Source organism: Globicephala melas, chromosome 14 (genome assembly GCF_963455315.2).
Source record: "Globicephala melas chromosome 14, mGloMel1.2, whole genome shotgun sequence".
Taxonomy (NCBI): domain Eukaryota; kingdom Metazoa; phylum Chordata; class Mammalia; order Artiodactyla; family Delphinidae; genus Globicephala; species Globicephala melas.
Window position 1 is genome coordinate 57,442,282 of NC_083327.1, and position 21,260 is coordinate 57,463,541.

A 21,260-nucleotide genomic window follows, 5' to 3' on the forward strand; every position below is an offset into this window, starting at 1 on the left:
AGTGGGATTTTGCAGTCTTTACACAGTCCTGCCCTAAGACATCAGTCGCTGTTATTTCTTCTTGCTATCTGAAGCATGCTTTTGCTTTATATCCCATCTTACACTAGAATCTTTAGAGAGTACAAACTGTGTTCATCTCTATTCTGATAATGTAGGACCAGTTAATTAAACAATTAAAACCATACAACAGTTAATCAACTTGCCAAGTACACTTCAAAAAGAAATCTTACATTCTATATTAAATGCCAACAAGCTTTACAATCTACTTTGCCCCTGTCTGCCTCTTCCTAACCTCACTTACACCATTGAACAGTAGTATAAAATCAATGGGCTGAAATTTTCAACAAGAAAACAAAGAGAGACTAAACAAGATAATTTAGGTGGATTTAATATATATTATTCAAGGATTGGAAGGCTAGCTTTGGGGAACTTTCTTTGGGAGGAAAGCAATTTATAGCAAACTGAGCGGAAGAAAGGCAGCCTGGAATCTGAGACGCTGAGCGAAGTTCCCCGTGCCTGTGCTGTTATTTGTGGCATTCATTACTGAGGCCAAAACATGACATTTCTGGAGGCCTCTCAACTTGGAGGAATTTGTGCAACTGCTTACCCGGCGGATTGCAGTCAACACCACACACCATTGGCGTTTTATAAAACACCATCACTGTCTCCGTGTAGGCCCCTCCACACTGCCGTTATTGTGCACTGAGAGGACAGTGCTGGGAAGCGTACAATGCAATCCATACAGCACAGCCCTTGAGCTATGTATTTTGCACTAGCTCTAAACTACACTGTGCAAGTATAAAAGGCCAAGGAAAGAAAGGTATGCACAGAGCAAACACAACAACTGAGACACTGTCATGGGAGGTGGAGGAAATCAAAGATAACCAAACAGAAGGGGAAAGGAGTGTCTTAAAAAGTCTCAGGTCATCATTTATCGGATCATTATTTTCCTACCAATCTGAATGACACAACTCTGTCCCAAAATTCATTCAAATCCTGGCAAAAAGGAAGAAAGAAACCACATCCAGTGACTGTGTATATGTGTATTCAAAATGTAACTCCAGAAGTAAATGAGACATTTATACTAAAGGAAGATTTTAAAGTTCCCTGATTATTATTAAGTTTGAAAAAGTTTTTCTGACTGCTCAAAAAGAAAGTGTATTATATAAAAAATATATAAGCATACACACATAGATATGGTATATATAAATAAATATGTGTTTATATACACACATACACATGTATACACATACACACACCTATTGTTTTTTCTTTGAGTAGTTGAAAAAAATTTTCCAAACTTAATTTTCTTTAACGATCAGGAAAAATTTGTATATATGTATATCAACAGATAGACAGACATGCATTATCAAAATTACATAAGCATGTAGGTTTCTTAAAAGACACTACAAAGAATGATAAAAAGAAATCTTTCTTATATATAGTATTCCTTCAAGACCAGCCTCTAAAAGAAGAGGGAAGAAAAAGAAAAATCCTCTCATAGTTCATTACAGACTCTCTATTTCTTTCCATTCCACAGGATTCAAGGGATTATGCTTCAACACTGAGGAAATTCTGCAGTGCTGTTGACATGAATGACATAAAATACTATTCAATATAGTTTTAGGTACTAGAAATAAAAATGAAAAAGCTGCTACAAAACAAAACACACACTAGACCAGAACGCACTGCACAATACCCTCCAGTAACTGTGTCCTGCAATATTAAAGGAAACCCTAGTGTAGCTAGATGCATACATGCTCACCTTTAATAAAATCACATGCATACCTTAATTAACTCCTGAAGAACAGAGGAGCTTGCCTTTCTTCTATATTATAAAACCCTATTTCATGAGCTCAATGATTCCCATTCTATCCAAGTCTAAATGCAGTACTGAGATGGCATGCTTTTCTACCCCAGTCTGCTGGTGTTTGAAATGTTTCATAATTCTTAACTGAGTACACAATTCATCTCATAAGCAACCAGGTAAGTTTAGATCGCAAACAAGATAGAAAAATATGTTTCACCTTTATGGTATATGGAAAATGGCAAACATATGCTAGTTTTATTTTTAATAAATAAAACATCAAACTTTTACTGTTTCATCCACAGCCACAACCTTCATTTCTAAGGTGGTTATAGTTTTTATTTTCCACAAACCAGAGGTTTTCATCTGTTTTCAGGACACAAGAATCAGCTAGCTAACCAAAGGGTGTCCTCTTGGAGGACTTCTATCTCCAGCTGCAGGACCGGCCTGCCGACGGCTATTCCAGAAGCCAAGTCTACTCCTCTCACCAATATGCTCACTCCAGGGTAATCTGAAAGCCCAGCTCTAGAATGGAGCTTCAGAAAAATCTCACATAACCTCCAGAGCGATGGATCGTAAAGCCTGTTAAGCAGACTATTTATTGATGAAATGTAAATATCCGCACACACATTTTACACAAGGAATTATACTTATTTTTTCGCTTTAACTAAACGATAAGGAATAATAAACACCTCTGTCAGTTCTAATATGTGTCGGTTGCTCAGCTGTTCATAAAATGTGGTCCCTTAAATGCCTTCTCTTGGTAACAAAAGTTTAATGTAATGGTATTGTAGCGTCTGAGGAAAAAATCATCCAAATCTTCATTTGCTCTAAGCGAACAGCTGCCAAGGAGCCTGCGATTTCTCAGACGCAAAATCCAACTGTATTTCTATTCCTAGAGCTTAAAGTAGATAAATTGATCTTTGATGTTGTTTTCTTAATCCAGCTGGCTATGGCCAACGTTCCTCTTCTGACTCTCCAACAAGAGGATTAAGTCCTTGGACAGTAGAGATGGGTTTATTCAAAATTTTCAATACAAAATATACTGTTTTCAAATCTTGTTTTTCCTCCTGCTTATAAAAATACTAACGTTTGATTTTTGAATCGAAGCAAGTTCTTTTAATTACAAAGTGAACATGATTACTGAAGTGGTATATGTTTATATTGTGGAACTTCCAAGTCACTAGATTATTGATAAAATATAATAGCAAGATATTGAGAATTCATCCAAGGCAAAGGACGTTAGCATTCTCATCAAACGTTCAAGAAAAATAGTAAGATCCTGAGAAAAAATATAGTCAGGAGTTTAAAATATGATGATGATGATAATTGCACCTAGTATTTATCAAGCCCTTACTATATGCTGGGCATTGCTCAAAGCAAATCAGAACCAGACAATGTCAGCCAGACAGACACTTAGTAAGACTTCCTGCAGTCTTACTGTAGGAGCTCTACTCCACTCACTTCCCTACTGCTAGGGGAAAATTCCCCACCAGCCATGTTCATATTTCAAGGAGGAGCTAACTGATCAATTCACCATATACCTGGGGAGCAGGTGCTCTGCCCGGGAGTGCCTTGGTAGGCAGCATGTTATGGCCTCTCAAAGTAGTTTTTAAGTCTGCCTGCACAGATGCTCAAGTCCAGCATCAGACCCACTGAATCAGAATCTTCAAAGATAGCACCTGGGCATCTGTATTTTTTTTTAATTTTTGTATTAGACTTTATTTTGTAGAGCAGTTTTAGCTTCACAGGAAAATTGAGCAAAGGATCCAAAGATTTCCCATATACCCTCTACCCCCCGACATGCACGGCCTCCCGAATTATCAGCGTCCCCCACAGAGCGGTACATTTGTTACAACTGATGAACCTACACTGCCACATCATAATCACCCCAAGTCCATAGTCTACATTAGGGCTCACTTTTGGTCTTGTATATTCTATGGGTTTGGACAAATGTATGATGACGTGTCTCCACCATTACAGTATCCTACAGAATAGTTTCACTGCCCTAAAAAAGAAAAAAAAAAAGCCTCTGTGCTCTTGTATTTTTAAAAAGCTTAACCAAGGATTCTGACCATGAGGCAAGGCCGATACCAAAGTCGGCAAACAGATCCCCTCTCCCATGGTAAGACTATCTGCCCTCACACTCAAGTCCATCAGCTTTCTGTTTTCAGTCTGGCCAGGCACCATCCAAAGGAGCATACTCATCTTTTATCCCTTTCAAAGACCCAGACACAAAAGCCAGGACCCAACGCACTAACTGATATATCAATTGCTCAACCTTTCATTTAAAATCCTTTATTAAAAAAAGACTGTTTCGGGCTTCCCTGGTGGCGCAGTGGTTGAGAGTCCGCTTGCGATGCAGGGGACGCGGGTTCGTGCCCCAGTCCGGGAAGATCCCACATGCCGCGGAGCGGCTGGGCCCGTGAGCCATGGCCGCTGAGCCTGCGCGTCCGGAGCCTGTGCTCCGCAACGGGAGAGGCCACAACAGTGAGGCCCGCGTACCGCAAAAAAAAAAAAAAAAAAAAAAAGACTGTTTCATATAGCCCGATAATATAAAATTTATCTGACAATCTTTAATGACAACTGTATTTGAGACTACCTTCGAGAAAGAAATCACAAGGTAGAAAAACACAAGACACCTGTTTGACTACAGATCTTATCACAAATCAGGCCCAATGAAACTATTCTTACCTCTACTGGCCAGGCGTGTTTCAAGTATTTTTTAACAACTGACCAAAGTGGAAGTCAAGTTGTAATGCAGAAAACTCTTAATCACTTAAATATTTACTTTATTACTTCATTATCGTAAAACAGAGGCAAACAGGATCTGATACAAAGAAAGAGGTCTTGAAAAGGTTCTTAAGAAATAACAGTAATTTCCTTATACCTCTGATTCTTGAACTCAATGACAAGCAACTTCTGGGTAATCTGAGGGAAAAAAGTACATTTCATTTTGAGATATCTCAATTTTTAAACACTGATCTGAGGCAGCAGTCTTTCTATTCAGCTTGACATTTTTTTCCCAGGTAAAAGTTTTTCATTCCCAGTAGATGACTAACAAACCTAAAGTAAAACAAAAGACAAAGTGGCAAGGTCTTTGTTAACCATGGGCAAGTAGGGAGCAACAGATGAGTCTTCAAGACTCTGCTTGACTTAAAACACACACAATTCAACTACTTCAACTACATAAGAAAAAGTGGGCTTCCCTGGTGGCGCAGTGGTTGAGAGTTTGCCTGCCGATGCAAAGGACACGGGTTCGTGCCCCGGTCTGGGAAGATTCCCACATGCCACGGAGCGGCTGGGCCCGTGAGCCATGGCCGCTGAGCCTGCGCGTCCGGACCTTGTGCTCCGCAAGAGGAGAGGCCACAACAGTGAGAGGCCCGAGTACGGCAAAAAAAAAAAAAGAAGAAAAAGTGTGAGGCATCAGAAACATGGAGGTTCAGAAGCAAGAAAGTTAGGGAGCATTTGGGTATGCCTCCCCAAAAGGCCACCTTACCAGCAGTATGTCCACCTGATCCAAAGGCCAAAAACCCAGCCCTCTACTGCCCTCACAAACTGCTTTCATTTTTTCATTTCCCTTGGCTTCCTGAGTGAAACTCTACCACTTATGATTCTTTAACGTGAACAGGCTTCTGTTAAAATGCAAATACCTCCTAGAAGGCAAACACAAGTGATCATCCACACAGGAGTCATTCACTCAGATTGCGGATCCTTTCATGATTTAGGTGAGAGATCGGCTACATTTGAGAAATTAGAGGAATTTTAATTCTGGACAGAGAAAAAATAAGCAGGAAGCATCGGACATCTTTTGTATTATGATACTACAAAAGAGTAACAGAATATCATCATGGAACTAGGGACAAGAAAGTCTAGGGAAAAAAGCAACAGGAAATAGGAAAAGAATATGAAAAAAAAGAAAAGGGATTTTAAATTTTGGCCTGAATTAGAAAAGTCGGGTAGAAATTCTGTCTTTATCTACCTGCTCCAAGATTTAGCACCCAGAACTCAGTTCAAAAACTTCAGACTTTTACAAATCGACTTGAAAGTCTAATCATTTGTGCCTTATTTCCATGGGAAAACATACTCTCCAAATAACATACTGACATATACATTTATATAACCTGTTCATAAGCTGGAAATGTCCTTTATAATGCTTCTCTGCACATATGTATTCACATATCCAGATGGTCGCCTCAAAGCCCTCCTGTATTACTTCTGCCATAAAATGCAGCGTGACGTGTGACAGACAGCTACTCGAAATTCAGAATCTTTTCCAACAGAAATAATACTTTTACATGGTAAATGGGTTTCAGGCCAGTCATTCCCCTTCCCAACTTTAACTCCCATCCCCACACCTATTAGGTCAGTAACATGCCCAAATGTAAATACTAAGGTCCATCATAAATTTTCCAGCAGAATTTGAAGTTAGTTTAACATTTACTGGGAAACCTAAGTAAAAATCAACACGTGATAGATGAAATAATCTGACTGCAGGAGACGTAAGAAAGAAAGGTCTAAAGTGTTAGGGGAAGAAAGGGTAGGTGGCTGGGTTTATGTACAGATCCAACAAGGCTTCCTGAAGGGGGAGGCATGGGGAGAACTAGAAGTGGGAAGTTAGCAGTATCACTAGGAAGAAGGGTAACCTGGTCTGAAAGCACCATTATTCTTGACCTGATGGCAGATGTATTCACCCTCCACGGTGGCTTTGGATCAAGCTACAGGAGGCTAAAGACACCTGTTACTATGTTGATATAATACCCCTTGCTCTGAATTTCATGCTCACAACGATATCCTGAGATTTAGCACCATGTGACGACTTTCTTATTATGAAGGAAAGAATTAAATGACCAATAAATCTAAATGTTTCATTCTTCCTGGCAGTTATCTATCACTGTAAATTCATTTCCTGGAATTCTTATGTCTACATTTATAGAACTGATGAGCAAGGGCACTTTTCCTCTGCCTGACTCGGGCACTGTGAGTAGAGTTAACGTACATCCCAATGCTGAGCACCAGACCCTGCACAGTGAAATTCTCCCAAGTCCGATCTTGTTGAAGAACCCAACCTCCACCAACATTATCACCAATGCTTGGCCCAGAAATGTTTGATGAACAAAGCCACAAACTTTACATAATGCATAGCTTAGGACCCAAACCAAGTGGATAAGAACTAAACTATACCTATTAATTGCAAAAAAACAAAATAACGTATGTTAAGTAGAATAGCATTTCCATCCATTCTTTTCCTATGACCTACCTCTGCTCTGCCCAATTAAACACACATGCAAAACAAAATGGACTATCTAGACACCTGCAGGAAATAGTGAATCAAGAAAATGAAAACTAACAAAAAGCATCTGTAAGAAAACAACGAACAACGTCAAAACAGATGCTACTAAAGCTACCACAACCAATTAAAAGTCTTTTTATAATGAGGTATCCAGAAAACTTCCTGGCTATATTGAGGGAGAGGGCCCACTTCACTTTATCCTAGTGATGAAACAGGCTCACTGTCCAGATTTTCCTAAGTAGAAAGTGGACTTCTAATTAAAGATGGTAGATTGAATATACACATTTAGCTCTGCTCCCTATGGAAGCTATTCTAAAATGAAGTGCTTAAGTGCACACATGAGCACAACACGCACATATTCTTTTCCCCCCTGACAATGGAAAGGAGAAAGAGAATGGAATCAGTGCCAAAAAAATTTTGGAAAGCAGACTGGAAAACGGTAAACAATAGAGTCCATGCATTTTTTTCTATTTTATGTTTACTTTGCAACCTCTCCTATGGGTGGGAGCCCACCTCTTCTTAACATTTAGCAGAAGTGAAGAGATTGATCCATTTGAACCCCAATGGTATTCTGGCTTTGCAGGAGGAGAGGATTCCTAGTTAAAGCCAAGCCACGCAAAGTCTGGGCTGAAACTGACAGCACTGGCCAGCATGGTTTGCTCCTAACAAAGTTTACATTTTATTATGTTATCCTTGGCATATAAGGAAGTAGGCAGGGGCTTCCCTGGTGGCGCAGTGGTTGAGGGTCCGCCTGCCGATGCAGGGGACGCGGGTTCGCGCCCTGGTCCGGGAAGACCCCACATGCTGCGGAGCGGCTGGGCCCGTGAGCCATGGCCGCTGAGCCTGCGCTTCCGGAGCCTGTGCTCTGCAACAGGAGAGGCCGTAATAGTGAGAGGCCATAACAGTGAGCGGCCCACGTACCACAAAAATAAATAAATAAATAAAATAAGGAAGTGGGCATTCAAGCCTTTTCTTATAACCCCAAATTTCTGCTTGGATTTTACTATTCAACCATTTTCAAACGAAAAATGTACTAGGCTAAGTATTGCCGAGTTTTCCTAAGTACATCATTCTTCAAAGTCTAAGAGTTCCTTTCTCCTCAATGAAGATTTGTTTACCAACTCCAGCCCATAATAACTTAGCACTTCCGCACTTTTATCTAAACCATAAACAGTACTTTATCAACTATATGCGTATTCTTGTTTCACAGGTAAAGTTTACCTCTGAAAGTAAGATCTGTACTCAATTTAAGAGGAAAAATTATACCTCATACTTTTCTCTTTATCTTCTCAGACAGGAAACAAATCAATATTGGGGGGCAAAAATTACTTCTAAACTCACAATATATATTTAAATGAATACTATTTTGAGGCCAAATTCATAAAATACTGTAGAAATATGACTTCTTTAACTTTCTATTTTTCTTAAAAATTATATACCATCACTAAAGAAGGTCAGTAACCAGTCACTAAAGTAATTATTAAGAAGTGAAACTCCACATTCTTTTTGTCCAGCTTTTTCTCTTATTCACTTTGAACAGCAAAACTTGGAATAAATCTGTGAAAACTATACCCTCTTAAAAAACAGCAATGACTAAAAACTGTTAGATTATATAAAGAGGCTGGTGTCAAACCTCTAGCCAGATGACCACACACCACATTTTCTAAGTATCTTTTTAAGAAACTGCCAAATACCATTTCCATTAAAACTTAAGTAAAGAACCGTAAGCAGCAAACCTCTGTAGGTTGGCAGATTCTCTGTGAACTATTTGCCTACAATGAATTTTGACATCTGATTCAGACAAGCTTTCTGTGCTATAGCAGAAAAGCTTATTAGAGTATTACTATTTGATTCACTTTAAATTGCTGCTGAAATACAGAAAGAGATCAGTGAATATAACAAACATCATAATAAGACTCAGATTGTTTCCTATGTTAATAACTAGATGATGCACAAAATTAGACAACTCATAACAGGTTAAAATGGCATATTCTGCAAATATAGCACAGTTATGAAACGTAGTTCAGTTAGTAGTTTTGAGGCTGTCTCTCTAGAATTAAAACAAAAAAAAGAATAATATTCCTAATCATAACAGAGTTGATGTGAAACTCTGTTGCAGAATATAACAAATATAAAAATAGGAATCTGACAGATCGTTTTTCAGTACTTTCATCATGCAGCCACCTTGCATGAAGAAACTGTTTTTCTGACTAATCCAGTGCTTTTTATAGACTGTATTTTAGTATGTTATATTGCATTTGATCCCTTTAAGATTCAAATGTTAGCATATTAAAGTGCTGTAAATAGGGATGATAAATTCTGTACATGTTTCCATGAGGCCACAGAGTCCTGATCCCCTGTGGAAAGGATGGATGGAAAGAATGGCCCCAGCTCGAGCTTCCGTGAAATAAATTCAACAACGCTCACAGGTAAAGGCAAGATTCTGAAATTTCTGTTCCTCCATTCAAGTTCCTGCACACAATCTCCACAGAAACCTTGGTTGTGGGGAATAGGGAGACAGGATCAAGGAGGAGAATATTTGGCAAAATTTCCTAATAGTTGAGAAATAAAAACTGTCAGAAACATCTTTAATTTGCTCAGGAGAAGACTGGAAAAGAGACTGGAAATAAAACAGTAACGAAAACAGAGGGATTCCCAGTGCAAGGGGTTTAACAAAAGATACTTTGTTTCTTGTTGAATGAGAGAAAAATAAAATTACGTATCATTTGATGAACTCTGAAAAGGAGTTAAAATTTTTTTAATGCCTACTTATGTTAGAGAGCAAGAAAACATATCTGAACAGATTTTAAAGTACAAATTTTATTCTGAAAATGACTTTCCCCACTATTTCAAATGTTATTCAACCTTCAAATAATTTTCATTCCAAAACAGGAAAAAAAATTCAAAGATCTGGTGCCTGTTCTACCGTCACCCTCAGGTGAGAGTAAAACTTAAGTGGCAAATTACCGAGGAGTCAGCTTGCCTGGCAGCACGTGTGAGAAAGGGGCAGGGAGAGATAGACGCTGCCTTCAAAATTACCTCAGGATGGTTACTCATAGTGAGAAGTTACTTTCAAGTGTCAATTTAATGCTTTCAAAAACCACTGATGCAAGGGCAAAAACGGCAATCCGCAGATTTTGAAACCAAAAGTGGGGAAGACAAAGGAGAACGAATGTGGTTGAATTCTTGACGGCTGAAAAATTAAAACCATATCATTCTTTATTTTGCTCAAGAGAAAAGAGGAGCATTTGAGAAAAAGAGGCAGGAAGTAAATAAGGTGTTAATTATACTCTCCTCTCCAAGCCCAGCCTACACCCAGCCAGCCAGCCATCTGACCTGTGGCAGCTCAGATCTGTGTGAAAGAACTCTTAGGCTTCTGGGAGTCCACATTCTCTCTATGCTGTGAGATCCTGAAGGGCCAAGACCACTCCTTACCCACGTCTGCATCGCTCTCACGCCTCGTCGGTTCACAGCCTTTATAGAAATTTAATAAATCATTTTCATTTATTTAAACCCATGAAGTGTTTCTACAAGAAGTTAGCCTACTGTTTCTAAGCACTTAAAAAGCAGGGCAGCTGTGGATAGAAGTAGTAATATGAGAGGGTGGAGGATTACACACACACACACACACACGCACGCACACACGCACACAAATCTTTTCTAACTGGAAAGGATGGAGAGAAGAACTGGGAACACAAACGAGCAAACACAATCATTTAGCTTAGATATGGATAAAAGTTTTATACACGTATGAGAAAGCAGAGAGAAGTCAACAATAACTTTTTATGAGTAGCGCTAAAGGCAAAGTCCTGCGTTGATGCCCTATGGGGAGACAGAAGAAAGTTCTTTTTCTCAAGGAACTAACAATCCAGGTGAAGAAACAACATAAACATGAGAAAAATCAAACAATAATACAAGAGTTTAGCTGTTGTTCAACACAACAATACAAGAGACTCTCACAAGGCAGCACATGATTGTCCAACTACTGGTGAAAACAAGTTCCGAGGAAGAAAAAACATCCGGACAGCTGGATTTAAGCTGGACATTAGAAGATTGGGGGGAATCGTGTGGACGGGGAAACTGAAATGGCAGAGATGATCTGATCAGAAACTTGAGGGAAGAAAGGCCAGACAATTCAGTGCCTTCTTAGAAGACCAATTTGGCTGGCAAGGGAAAACACAGGAAATCCTATAGTAATAGATCAAAAGACCTCCTGAGGTCATATGCAACAGCGTCCTGAATGCCCAGCTAATGAGTCTGCTCTGCTCCTGTGAACCCCTCATGTTCTTCAAGCTGGACCAAAGTATTCAACTACTCACATGGCATGGCAACCTTTTCCCATTTACTAAATAAAAATTACGTTATTGGATAGAATTATCACCTTAAACTCCTTTTTGAGCTTAAGGGATAAATGGACAGTTAACCAGAGACATTCCATCTGGACCTATGTCACTGGAATTTTAAATGGCATATAATATATGCCAATTGAATTGTTCACAGTTCTATTTAAATCATATTTAAATCTAACGCTATTTTGCAGGAGTTTAGAGGGCCACAACTTCCAGATCCCCTACAAGATGTAGACAGTTAAAACTATTTAACTCGTAAACCTAGTAAGGGTCGATTATATAGAAGTCTAAAAGAACAGCCTTGGAGGGTGACAGTAGACATAAACAATCAAGTAAGTAAATAAAACCCTCAAAAGCAATGATAACAAATTGGATTTCTGAGGCCAGTACTCTGCACAAGAAAGGCAAGAAGACCTTGACACATTCTACTGCCTGATAAATAGTTTTATCAACAGAACACTGACGAAGAGCGCCTACATTCTGACAGCCTTATTCATAGCACTGAGAAAAAATGGCACTGACATTCCTGTGTGGGCAGGAACAATGCCCTCAATTCTCAGACAAAATCAACACGTGGGAAAAACTTTCAGATGCCAGAGGAAAATGTGAGCAACTCTAACTCAGAATGCACATTCACTCATGCTTCCGAAGTCTTACAGGGACTTTCACATTTATTTTCTGACTTTAAAAATATATATACAGACTTATCAGCTGTAGTAAAGCCAGCTCAATCCTAGAAATAGAGGAAGCAAATATTTTCATTCTTACTTTGCAATCTGAGAATAGAAGAAAAGAGGAAGTGACTTCCCCAAGACATCCAAAGAGTCAAAAGAAAAGTAAACACAGATCTCCTGACTTTATATCCATGGCATCAACTAAATCTTACTGTATTTTTCCTTAGAGGAAGGAGCCCTGCTGTTTTAACACATGGAGTATGTAAATGACTTCAGTGGCAATATCACAAGAGTCCTCCTATAGCAGAGTCCCTGGAACAAGCATGCAAAATCCAGGAGACTCCTGAAAATTCTTTACCATTAAATTCTGGTACCAAAGGGGCTTGTCACATACCATTGCATATCTCAATGAGATAAAAATAGACATATCAGAGAGTAGAAATTATAAATTTTCTTCATTAAAAACAATAATCTTGGGCTTCCCTGGTGGCGCAGTGGTTGAGAGTTCGCCTGCCGATGCAGGGGACACGGGTTCGTGCCCCAGTCCGGGAAGATCCCACATGCCACAGAGCAGCTGGGCCCGTGAGCCATGGCCGCTGAGCCTGTGCGTCCGGAGCCTGTGCTCTGCAACGGGAGAGGCCACAACACTGAGAGGCCCGCGTACCGCAAAAAAAAAAAAAGAAAAAGAAAACAATAATCTTCAAAGTAAAGTTTTTTTTTCCAAAAAATATTTGAGATCTCACTTTATTATCGAGATGACAGACTAGTATACAAATGTAAATTGTAATTTTTACTAACTTTAATGAAAAAATACTTCACGCAAAGATTTGGAACAAATGCACAAGAGACTCGGCCTTGCGTCAAAAGTAATGCATGGCTTAGTAATAAGCCTATTGTCACATAAGCCAGAAATAACATTAATTAAAGTCAAGCCATTTCCATATTGTTTTTGTACTTAACTAAAATCATTCTCCAAAAATGCACCATTATCCAATATTTATGCTCATAAATACTGTGTGTGTGAAGCATTTTTTATGCACTTAGGATTAACATATACTCTCTTCAAAAGAATGCAGACTTCAAAGATAACAGTTTTTGAAAACGATGTTGCCATGGCTCCCTGGGCAGTTTTCTCCACTTAATTCCTGAGGTTTGAGAATAGGTTCAGATGGCCCACAGGAGAAAGAATGTAGAAACAGAGAGCCAGGAAAGGGCAGGGGGCTGGAAGGAGGATAAAAAAGGATATATGGAGATCGATCTATCTATTTTAAGGGAATAATCTGTGAAGCAGAGACGATATTAAGACACCAAATAAACAAAAATATCCCCAAGAATTATGTTTCTTGATTTTAAAAAAATTATTCAGTTAATACAGTAATACTGACATTAAATGGTATAAAAAGGGTATTTTTGTTGTCCAAAGGTACTGACAGATAACAAAAACAGGAATCTGCCTAACTTTCCCAATGCTCTAATCACATCGATAAAACCATATCTATAAAGACCACTGGTGTGTAGCGTAACCAAGGCAGTGGATAAAAAAAGTCCCCCTTAAATTACTGCAGCCATGTTCTAATATCGAATAGCATTCTTGACTTTGCTAGGTCTTTTATACTAATAACTTTACAACCTCTGGTCCATTTCTTCCAGCTCCTTTTTGCTCTATCGATCAGTTTTAATCATCTTACCCTGGCATTTCTCGCCTTGTAGAACTTCATCCTACTCTACAAGGTCCCTATTAAGTCAGGCTGTTCCAACTCCTCAAGACCTCCTGTACAGGCAGGCCATGCTTCCCTCTACTGTTGTAGGTGCCCTAAGTGAAGGCATTTAGGCCCTCTTCAGTGGGCATGCTACAATCTAAAAATCTAATTGAAAATTAGATACATGTACATACAGAAAGAAAAACAGCAAGCAATAACTATAGGCCTCTAAAAAGCCATGAAAGACACAATCATCATCTTTAATGACAGTGAACAGCTGGAAACAAATCTAATCTCCCCAAACCAAATAAAGTAAAAGTATTTATTTCCCACACTGTATTCACTTCCTTAAGTACTTGCAACTTCATTTATAGTCACAGTTTCCCACAACATACTTCCCCCCAAGTAGCCCTCAGACACCCGTTTCCGGTACAGAGCTACAGAACGACAGCTAAGCAGCATCAGCACATCACCCCATCTGCCTAAGGTCAGTACTGGAACTGGGAAACGAGAGCGTGCTCAAACCACGTGATGGCTGTTCTTTGGGCTCTGCTCCTGATGAGGAAGTAGCAGCAGTGTGATCAGTATCAGATCCGTTCTAATGATACTAAGAACTCAAAGAACCTAGATAGGAAGGAGAACTGGATAAAAGAGAAATTAATCAAAAGAGGAAATACCACTTATAATGCCTGCATTGTAACAACTATTGTGACACTGATGAACTACAGCCTCTGGTCAAAATATACAGTCACAGCCTAGGTTTCCAGGTGCATAAAATCTGCTGTGCGGTCACATCACTTAAGTCTACTCAAATTTTGTTCTGCTTTGTACTTGACAGGAAAAAAAAAGTTTACACAACACTTATATGCTACAAGCTTATTTCAAATGTATCTATTACCCTCAAAAGTTCATTCTTATAATGGTATATTAACTAATCACTTACTAGCTGAAAAGACAACCTGTAAATTAATACAGTCATTGAAATAAAGACTCCTCTGCTTCTCCAACCAATTTAAGTTGAACCATAATGGAATGAGAAAATATGAAAAACTGAATGGCAACTAAAAGTACAGTATTTCAAAACTTATGCATTCAACAAGAGGTACCTGAAAGGAAAATTAGAGCCATGAAAGCATAAAGCATACATTTTTTTCCAAATATTCAACTCAAGAAACTGGGGGAAAAAACAGAATAAACTCAAGGATAAAATAAAGAACAAAATGTTACAAAACAGAAAAGAAACAAATAAAACCAAGCTGCTTCTTTGAAAGATTAAAACGGTTAACTCTATAGCAAGAATGATGAAAAAAGCACAAATAACACAAGAAATTAAAAATGAATCAAAATCAAAGATACAAGATGAGAACACTACGAACAACTTCATACCAACAGATTTGTCAAGTTAGATGAAATGGGCAGTTCCACTAAAAATACGAATTACTGAAACTTATTCAAGGAAAACCAGGAACAGCCTACTGGAAAATCAAACCCATGATTTAAAGAAAAAAAGAACACCTCCCAACAATATTCTTCCCAAGACAGTTTTTTTGTTTGTTCGTTTTGTTCGTTTTTTTTAATTTGGCCATGCAGTGGGGCATGCGGGATCTTAGTTCCCTGACCAGGGATCGAACCCGTGTCCCTTGCAGTGGAAGCGTGGAGTCTTAACCACTGGACTGCCAAGGAAGTCCCTCCAAGACAGTTTTAAAGGCAAGTTTTACCAGATCTCCAAAGAACAGTTAAATCCCTAATTTACGCAAATTTTTCCAGAGAATACTAAAGGGAAGCAACTTTATGAGATTAGTATATAACCCAGATAACAACATCTGATGAAGATAATTTGATAAAAGAAAATTAAAGGCAATTTATGCAAAAACCCTAAATTAAAAATACAAAATCAATGTCAAATCATCATGAACAAGTAGTATTTATATTAGGAATTCAAAGACGGCTTCATGCTAGAAAACAATGTAAATTACAACATTAATAGATTACAAAAACATATGATCCTCTCAGTTGATGCAGAAAATACATCAGATAAGATTCACTACCTATTCATGTCTTTCACCACGTATTCATGAAACTTTCTAGTCTAGTCTTAGAAACTAAGAAAAGCATATCCTTAATCTGAGAAAGAATGCCTAGTTTTAAAAATCCTAGAGCAGTCTTAGAAACCTAAACAAAACTTATGAAATGATGCTCAGTCTCCTGAGTTGTAAATTATAGGATTATTTCCATGGTTTCAATTATTTACCATGCTCTTCCTGTGACAGGATCATACTTGCCCACCTACTGTCATCAACCTTAACCACAGGACTTGCTTGGTTAATGAGATGAAAGTGCAAGTGGTACCTACTACTTCCAAGCAGAAGATTCAAGAGCCACAGGTGTGGTTCTGCCATGTTCTCTTTCCCCTCTATTGTGAGACCAACATTTCCCAGGTGGAGCATACACCTTTAATCTTGGTCCAAAACTCAAGAAGACATGGAACAGAGCCCACAGCCAACCCACCGAGGGCATATAACATGAGCAAGGAATAAACCATTGTTATTTTAAGTCCAGAAGATTTGGAGGTTGTTTGTTATTGCTATTGTTGTCTTTATTGTATAACCTAGTAAAAGCTGACAGTGATCAAATAAATGCTAATTAAAATTTTGAGACGATATTTCACACCATTATGATAGGTCAAAATTAATAATTCTAATAACAAAAAGTGCTGATGACAATGTGGAAAAACCTAACAGTGGTTGCTGGTTGGAATTTAAATTGTCACAACCACTTTGGAGACCGCTTTGCCAACATCTGGGAAAACTAAAGAAGTAAAGCAGCATCTTAGCAACCTAGCAATTCCCTTCCTAGATGTCTCCCCTGCAGAAACTCTTGCACAAGTAGATAAAGAAACATATATAATAATGTTCACTGAAGCACTGACTGTTATACTATATAAAAGAAATTGTGCCTCAGCAGGGGAATAGATAAAATGGGTTAGTCATTCAAAGGAATACTATACGGCAGTTAAAATCAATAAAGTAGATTTACACGTGATAAAAAGACAAATGCAGAGAAAGAGGAGAGAGGGGAATAAGACTCTAGCAATATCTTTAATGCTTTATTTCTTTTAAAAAATATCTAAAACACACGGCTAAATGGTGACATCTGGTTAAAATTTTAATGATAAATATACAGCTCTCCTATTATTTTTATATTTTTGTATTTTTTAAAATATCATGACTTTTTTTAAATGACAGAGAACAAAAATAGATTTAAACCATAAAGCACATTGGTCAACCATGAGCTTTGGTGATAGATGACAGGGGCCTTCAAGATTATCTAAGTAATCCTATATTCTAAAGATAAAGTCAATTTCTGGGCCTCAGTTTGACCCACAGAGGTTGAGTAAGTGACTCAAGGTCACATAACAAGTTATCAACAAGTTTATTCTCAAAATCTAGACTTCCTAACTTCTAGGATAGGAAAAATGAGGGACATGTGATCAAAAACAATGTAACTGAGTCAGGTTCAGAACACGGTTCTACTGTTTCCTTGTTGTCCCTACCCCTACTACTGAGAGATATACAGTATTATTCTCTCTCTCTGAGAGCTTTAAGGATTTTTAATCATCTTTTGTACTCCTTTTCTCAAAACAACTAACATAGCAGAACACCTGTAACTAAATGAGTAAAATTAAGTTCTACATAACTGATACAAAAGTAAACGTTAAGGACCATGAAGCAGTCATCTTAGTAGTTCAGCAGTCAGGTTCACGACCTCCACAGTTAAACTGCTGGGGTTGGAATCCTGGTTCAACCACTAACTAGCTGGGAAACTTTGGGCAAGTTATTTAACCTCTTTAAAGCCTTACATTCCCTCATTTTACAATGGGAATACCCATAATAATACCTACCTCATACAGAGTCTTATAAATATTACACGACGTAACTCATTCAAAGTTCTTCACACAGTTCTTCAGTAAACATTAGCTATTAGTATACGTCATGTAAATAAAGTAATTTAGCTATGAAAAGCAACAGGCTCTTTTGATTGTCATAAAATAAGGCATTAAATGCTTTTAAAAAATTACATTGGCTTTGGTCAGCATCGGTGCTAATCAATTATATGCTTTGCAAATCAAGAGTGTTTTTTAATTAAATGAAACTAAATTAAATAAGCTAGATTTTAAATCATTATCTGTCTCGGGATGAAAACACTTGGGATTAAACTGCTGAAATTTCATTACTCTGAAATTTCAACCTAGTGCAATGTTTCTCCTCAAGTGAAACACTTATGGCCATGGGTAATATTCAAACTATTTAATGCCCATCCACAACAGACACCAGCCAATACACATGACCAGTGCAGCCTGGCAGAACATCGGCCCTGCTTACCCTTAAGGGTCAGGAACTATCGTTTCTAATGGAAAAGATGACCCTCTTCTATGTTTTCTTGTTTTGCTTTTTTTTTTAATGCAGAATTGCGACAAACTATCTTATAGGAACACAAAATCTATTCACTGTGCCAGGCCACAAATGAGGGCAGACGATACTTTTACTGTCATTCCACACATCAAGATAGTTCTCCTACCAGCTCCCAGTCTCACCTCCAGGTCACAGCTGTACTCGGTGCCACCTAGGAGGGTCACTTTGCACTGAACAGTTCTGGTCTTCTTGGTGGCTTTCTGAGAGGCCTTCTCTGCTTTTAGCTCATTGGTCTGAACTTCCTTTGTCTCCCTTTTTGCTGCTTCATCTGATTTGTCCTCCTGTATTTCCTTTACCTTCTCCTCTTCTCTCTCTTTACTTACTTCTTCAACAGGCTGTGGAGGAAAAAAATTAAGTTCATACTAAAGGTGACCATTTGCAGAAGGCAACACACAGAAAAGGAAAATCTTAAGTAAGAACTGTGATTGTTATAAACACTGCGAGCCTAAAAGACTTCAAAAACTTTGCCAGAAGGGGTATTTTCCTACATTTTCTTTCCCCCAGTCCACCTCCAATTTTCTCATTTTGCCAATTTGGCAACGTCAGCATTAAATGAGTAAAAGAAACTACGTCCCAGCAACCACAATTTAAATACCATGTCAAATACTATTTCTAATTACAATTTCATACCATGGCAAAACCTAGGCTTCATCAGGCAACCAAAAGGCACACACACACAAATCTACTTCTTCCTATCCACTGAACCCCTAAATAAATCAGATACAAAAGTGCATACTATTTAAAAGGAGAGGTAGAAGGATTCTGAGAGTACCTGTCTAACCCCTGATCTGCATATACAGGGGATTTTTTTTTTTTTTTGCTTTATTATTTTGAAAGTTTTAAAAGGAATAACAGGAGAGGGCCGTGGTAGACCCTCTAAGACCCATATTCCAGATACAGTAAGCCAAAGCAGTATCTTAATATAAGATCACTGAAAATGATTCAAAACAAATCCTTTTTGTTAACATGGTTACTCCATCAATGCTTTCACTTCCAATCACTTCTCAAACACACTTTGTGTCTCCAGACTGCTCACCACAGGTTTCTCTTCCTTGACGTCGACCTTGATCTCCTGTTGTTTTCTCTGGGCTGTTTCTTCAGCATCACCCTTGGCCTGCCTTTCTTCTTCAGGAAGAGATTCCTCCTTATCTAAAATCTGCTCTTCCCCAGCAGCTTGGGTAGGCTCTTTTTTATCTCCTCCGTCTTTGGCCACTACTAAGTTATAGGACTTTTGTTTCTTAAGCCACGGGGGTATGAATCGAGAAATCCCCCTGCTCTCAGATGGATCTTTCTCTTTCTTCTGGCGGCGTGGACTACTTTGGCTTTCAGCTGGAGGAGGTGGCTGGGAACCTTTTTCCTCCTCGGGATCAGATGACTGATTCTGCTGATTTTCTGCTACTTCTTTCAGTTTCTCCTTGGTCGCATCTGCTCCTAACTGGTCAGATTCTTTCTTCACTTCAGATGCGGAGCCCACTTCAGTAGTCATGGTCACAGCTTATTCTATAAACAAAACAAAATCACCAAAGGTTATTTTACAAACTCTCCCAGTTTTAGTTTGGAGGCAAGGGGCAGGGTAAGGAAGAGTGGGAAGGGGAATGGCAGAAAGATGACAGGGAGGAAACAAATTTAGAAAAAGAAGGTTCAGAAGCACAAGAGACAAAGGAGACTGCTTCCCTTAAAGTTTATAATTCTCTATCAGAATCAAAGAACCAAAACTAGCACCACAATAGAATTAACTCTCCGATTCTGTACAGAGAAAACTTCAAAACATCAAAAGCTCTAGAAAGATTCCTTTTGTTTGATTTCATCTAGCTATAAACAATAATTCACCCCAAAAATTCAACTTTTTCAGGAAAATTCGATTTTTTCAGGAAAATTACTTTTCTCTATACTTGGTATTCCTTATTCTACAATATGAAAATGTTACTGATAATGCTAGAAAATTCTGAGACACATTTCACTGCAATTTCACACATTAAAACCAAAACTTTTGGGCTTCCCTGGTGGTGCAGTGGTTGGGAGTCCGCCTGCCGATACAGGGGACGCGGGTTCGTGCCCCGGTCCGGGAGGATCCCGCGTGCCGTGGAGCGGCTGGGCCTGTAAGCCATGGCCGCTGAGCCTGCGCGTCCGGAGCATGTGCTCTGCAGCGGGAGAGGCCACAGCGGTGAGAGGCCCACGTACCACAAAAAAAAAAAAAAACCAAAACTTTTTAAAATGTTATTATATGTTATTATAAAAATGAATTTTAAGCGTTGGGGGCTTAACTGCGAGATAACTAAATCTGGAACAAAAATATCTTCTTTTTTGTTCCAATATTAAATCCCATAATTCACCATCACTATTCTAATGCAAAAATTAGTCTTCTAAGAAAGGCACTAAAACTATAATCAAAACTCCAAACCTCCATCCCACCCAACCTCATAGACAGTTTTCCTAGTATATGTGATTATAAGAAAAGTATCTAAGGGTCCCAAACTGAACCAAATGAAGACATCATAGGGGTGGGGGGGAAATGCATCTAATAATCAATCCTATCATAACTAATGAAAACAAAATTGAAATTAAATCTCAAAGTATCTGGCTGTCTAAATTTTACACAAGCAAAGAGGGAGTTTAGAAGAACAGCAGCACCACTGACATAAAAAAACAACAGGCAGGCACTTGAAAAGATGCTCAACATCGTTAATCGGAGAAATAAAATTAAAAACACAATGAGATATCACCTCACACCCGTGAGAATGGCTATCTTCAAAAAGAACACAAATGACGAATGCTAACGAGCATGTGGAGAAAAGGGAACTCTCGTACACTGCTGGTGGGAATGGAAATTAGTGCAGCCACTGTGGAAATCAGTAGAGAGGTTTCTCAAAAATCTAAAAGTAGAACTACCATACGATCCAGCAATTCCACTCCTGGGCATATATCCCCAAAAAGCAAAACACCAATTTGAAAAGATACATGCACC

At 38.6% G+C, this 21,260-nt stretch overlaps 1 protein-coding gene across 37 annotated transcripts in view; it reads right to left on the reverse strand.

The window, feature by feature from the left end:
* EPB41L2 (erythrocyte membrane protein band 4.1 like 2) overlaps window positions 1-21,260 on the reverse strand; it is a 319,453-nt gene that overhangs the window by 150,668 nt on the left and 147,525 nt on the right. For all 37 annotated transcript variants that reach the window (XR_009558813.1, XR_009558812.1, XR_009558815.2 and 34 more), the window contains 2 exons: window positions 19,332-19,795; window positions 18,418-18,630 (listed from right to left, as the gene is read on the reverse strand). Coding sequence is in view for 32 of the 37 variants with exons in the window: in XM_030853462.3 (XP_030709322.1) it covers window positions 18,418-18,630; window positions 19,332-19,781 (663 nt within the window). In the remaining 5 variants the exon portion in view is untranslated. The remainder of the gene's footprint in view (window positions 1-18,417; window positions 18,631-19,331; window positions 19,796-21,260) is intronic.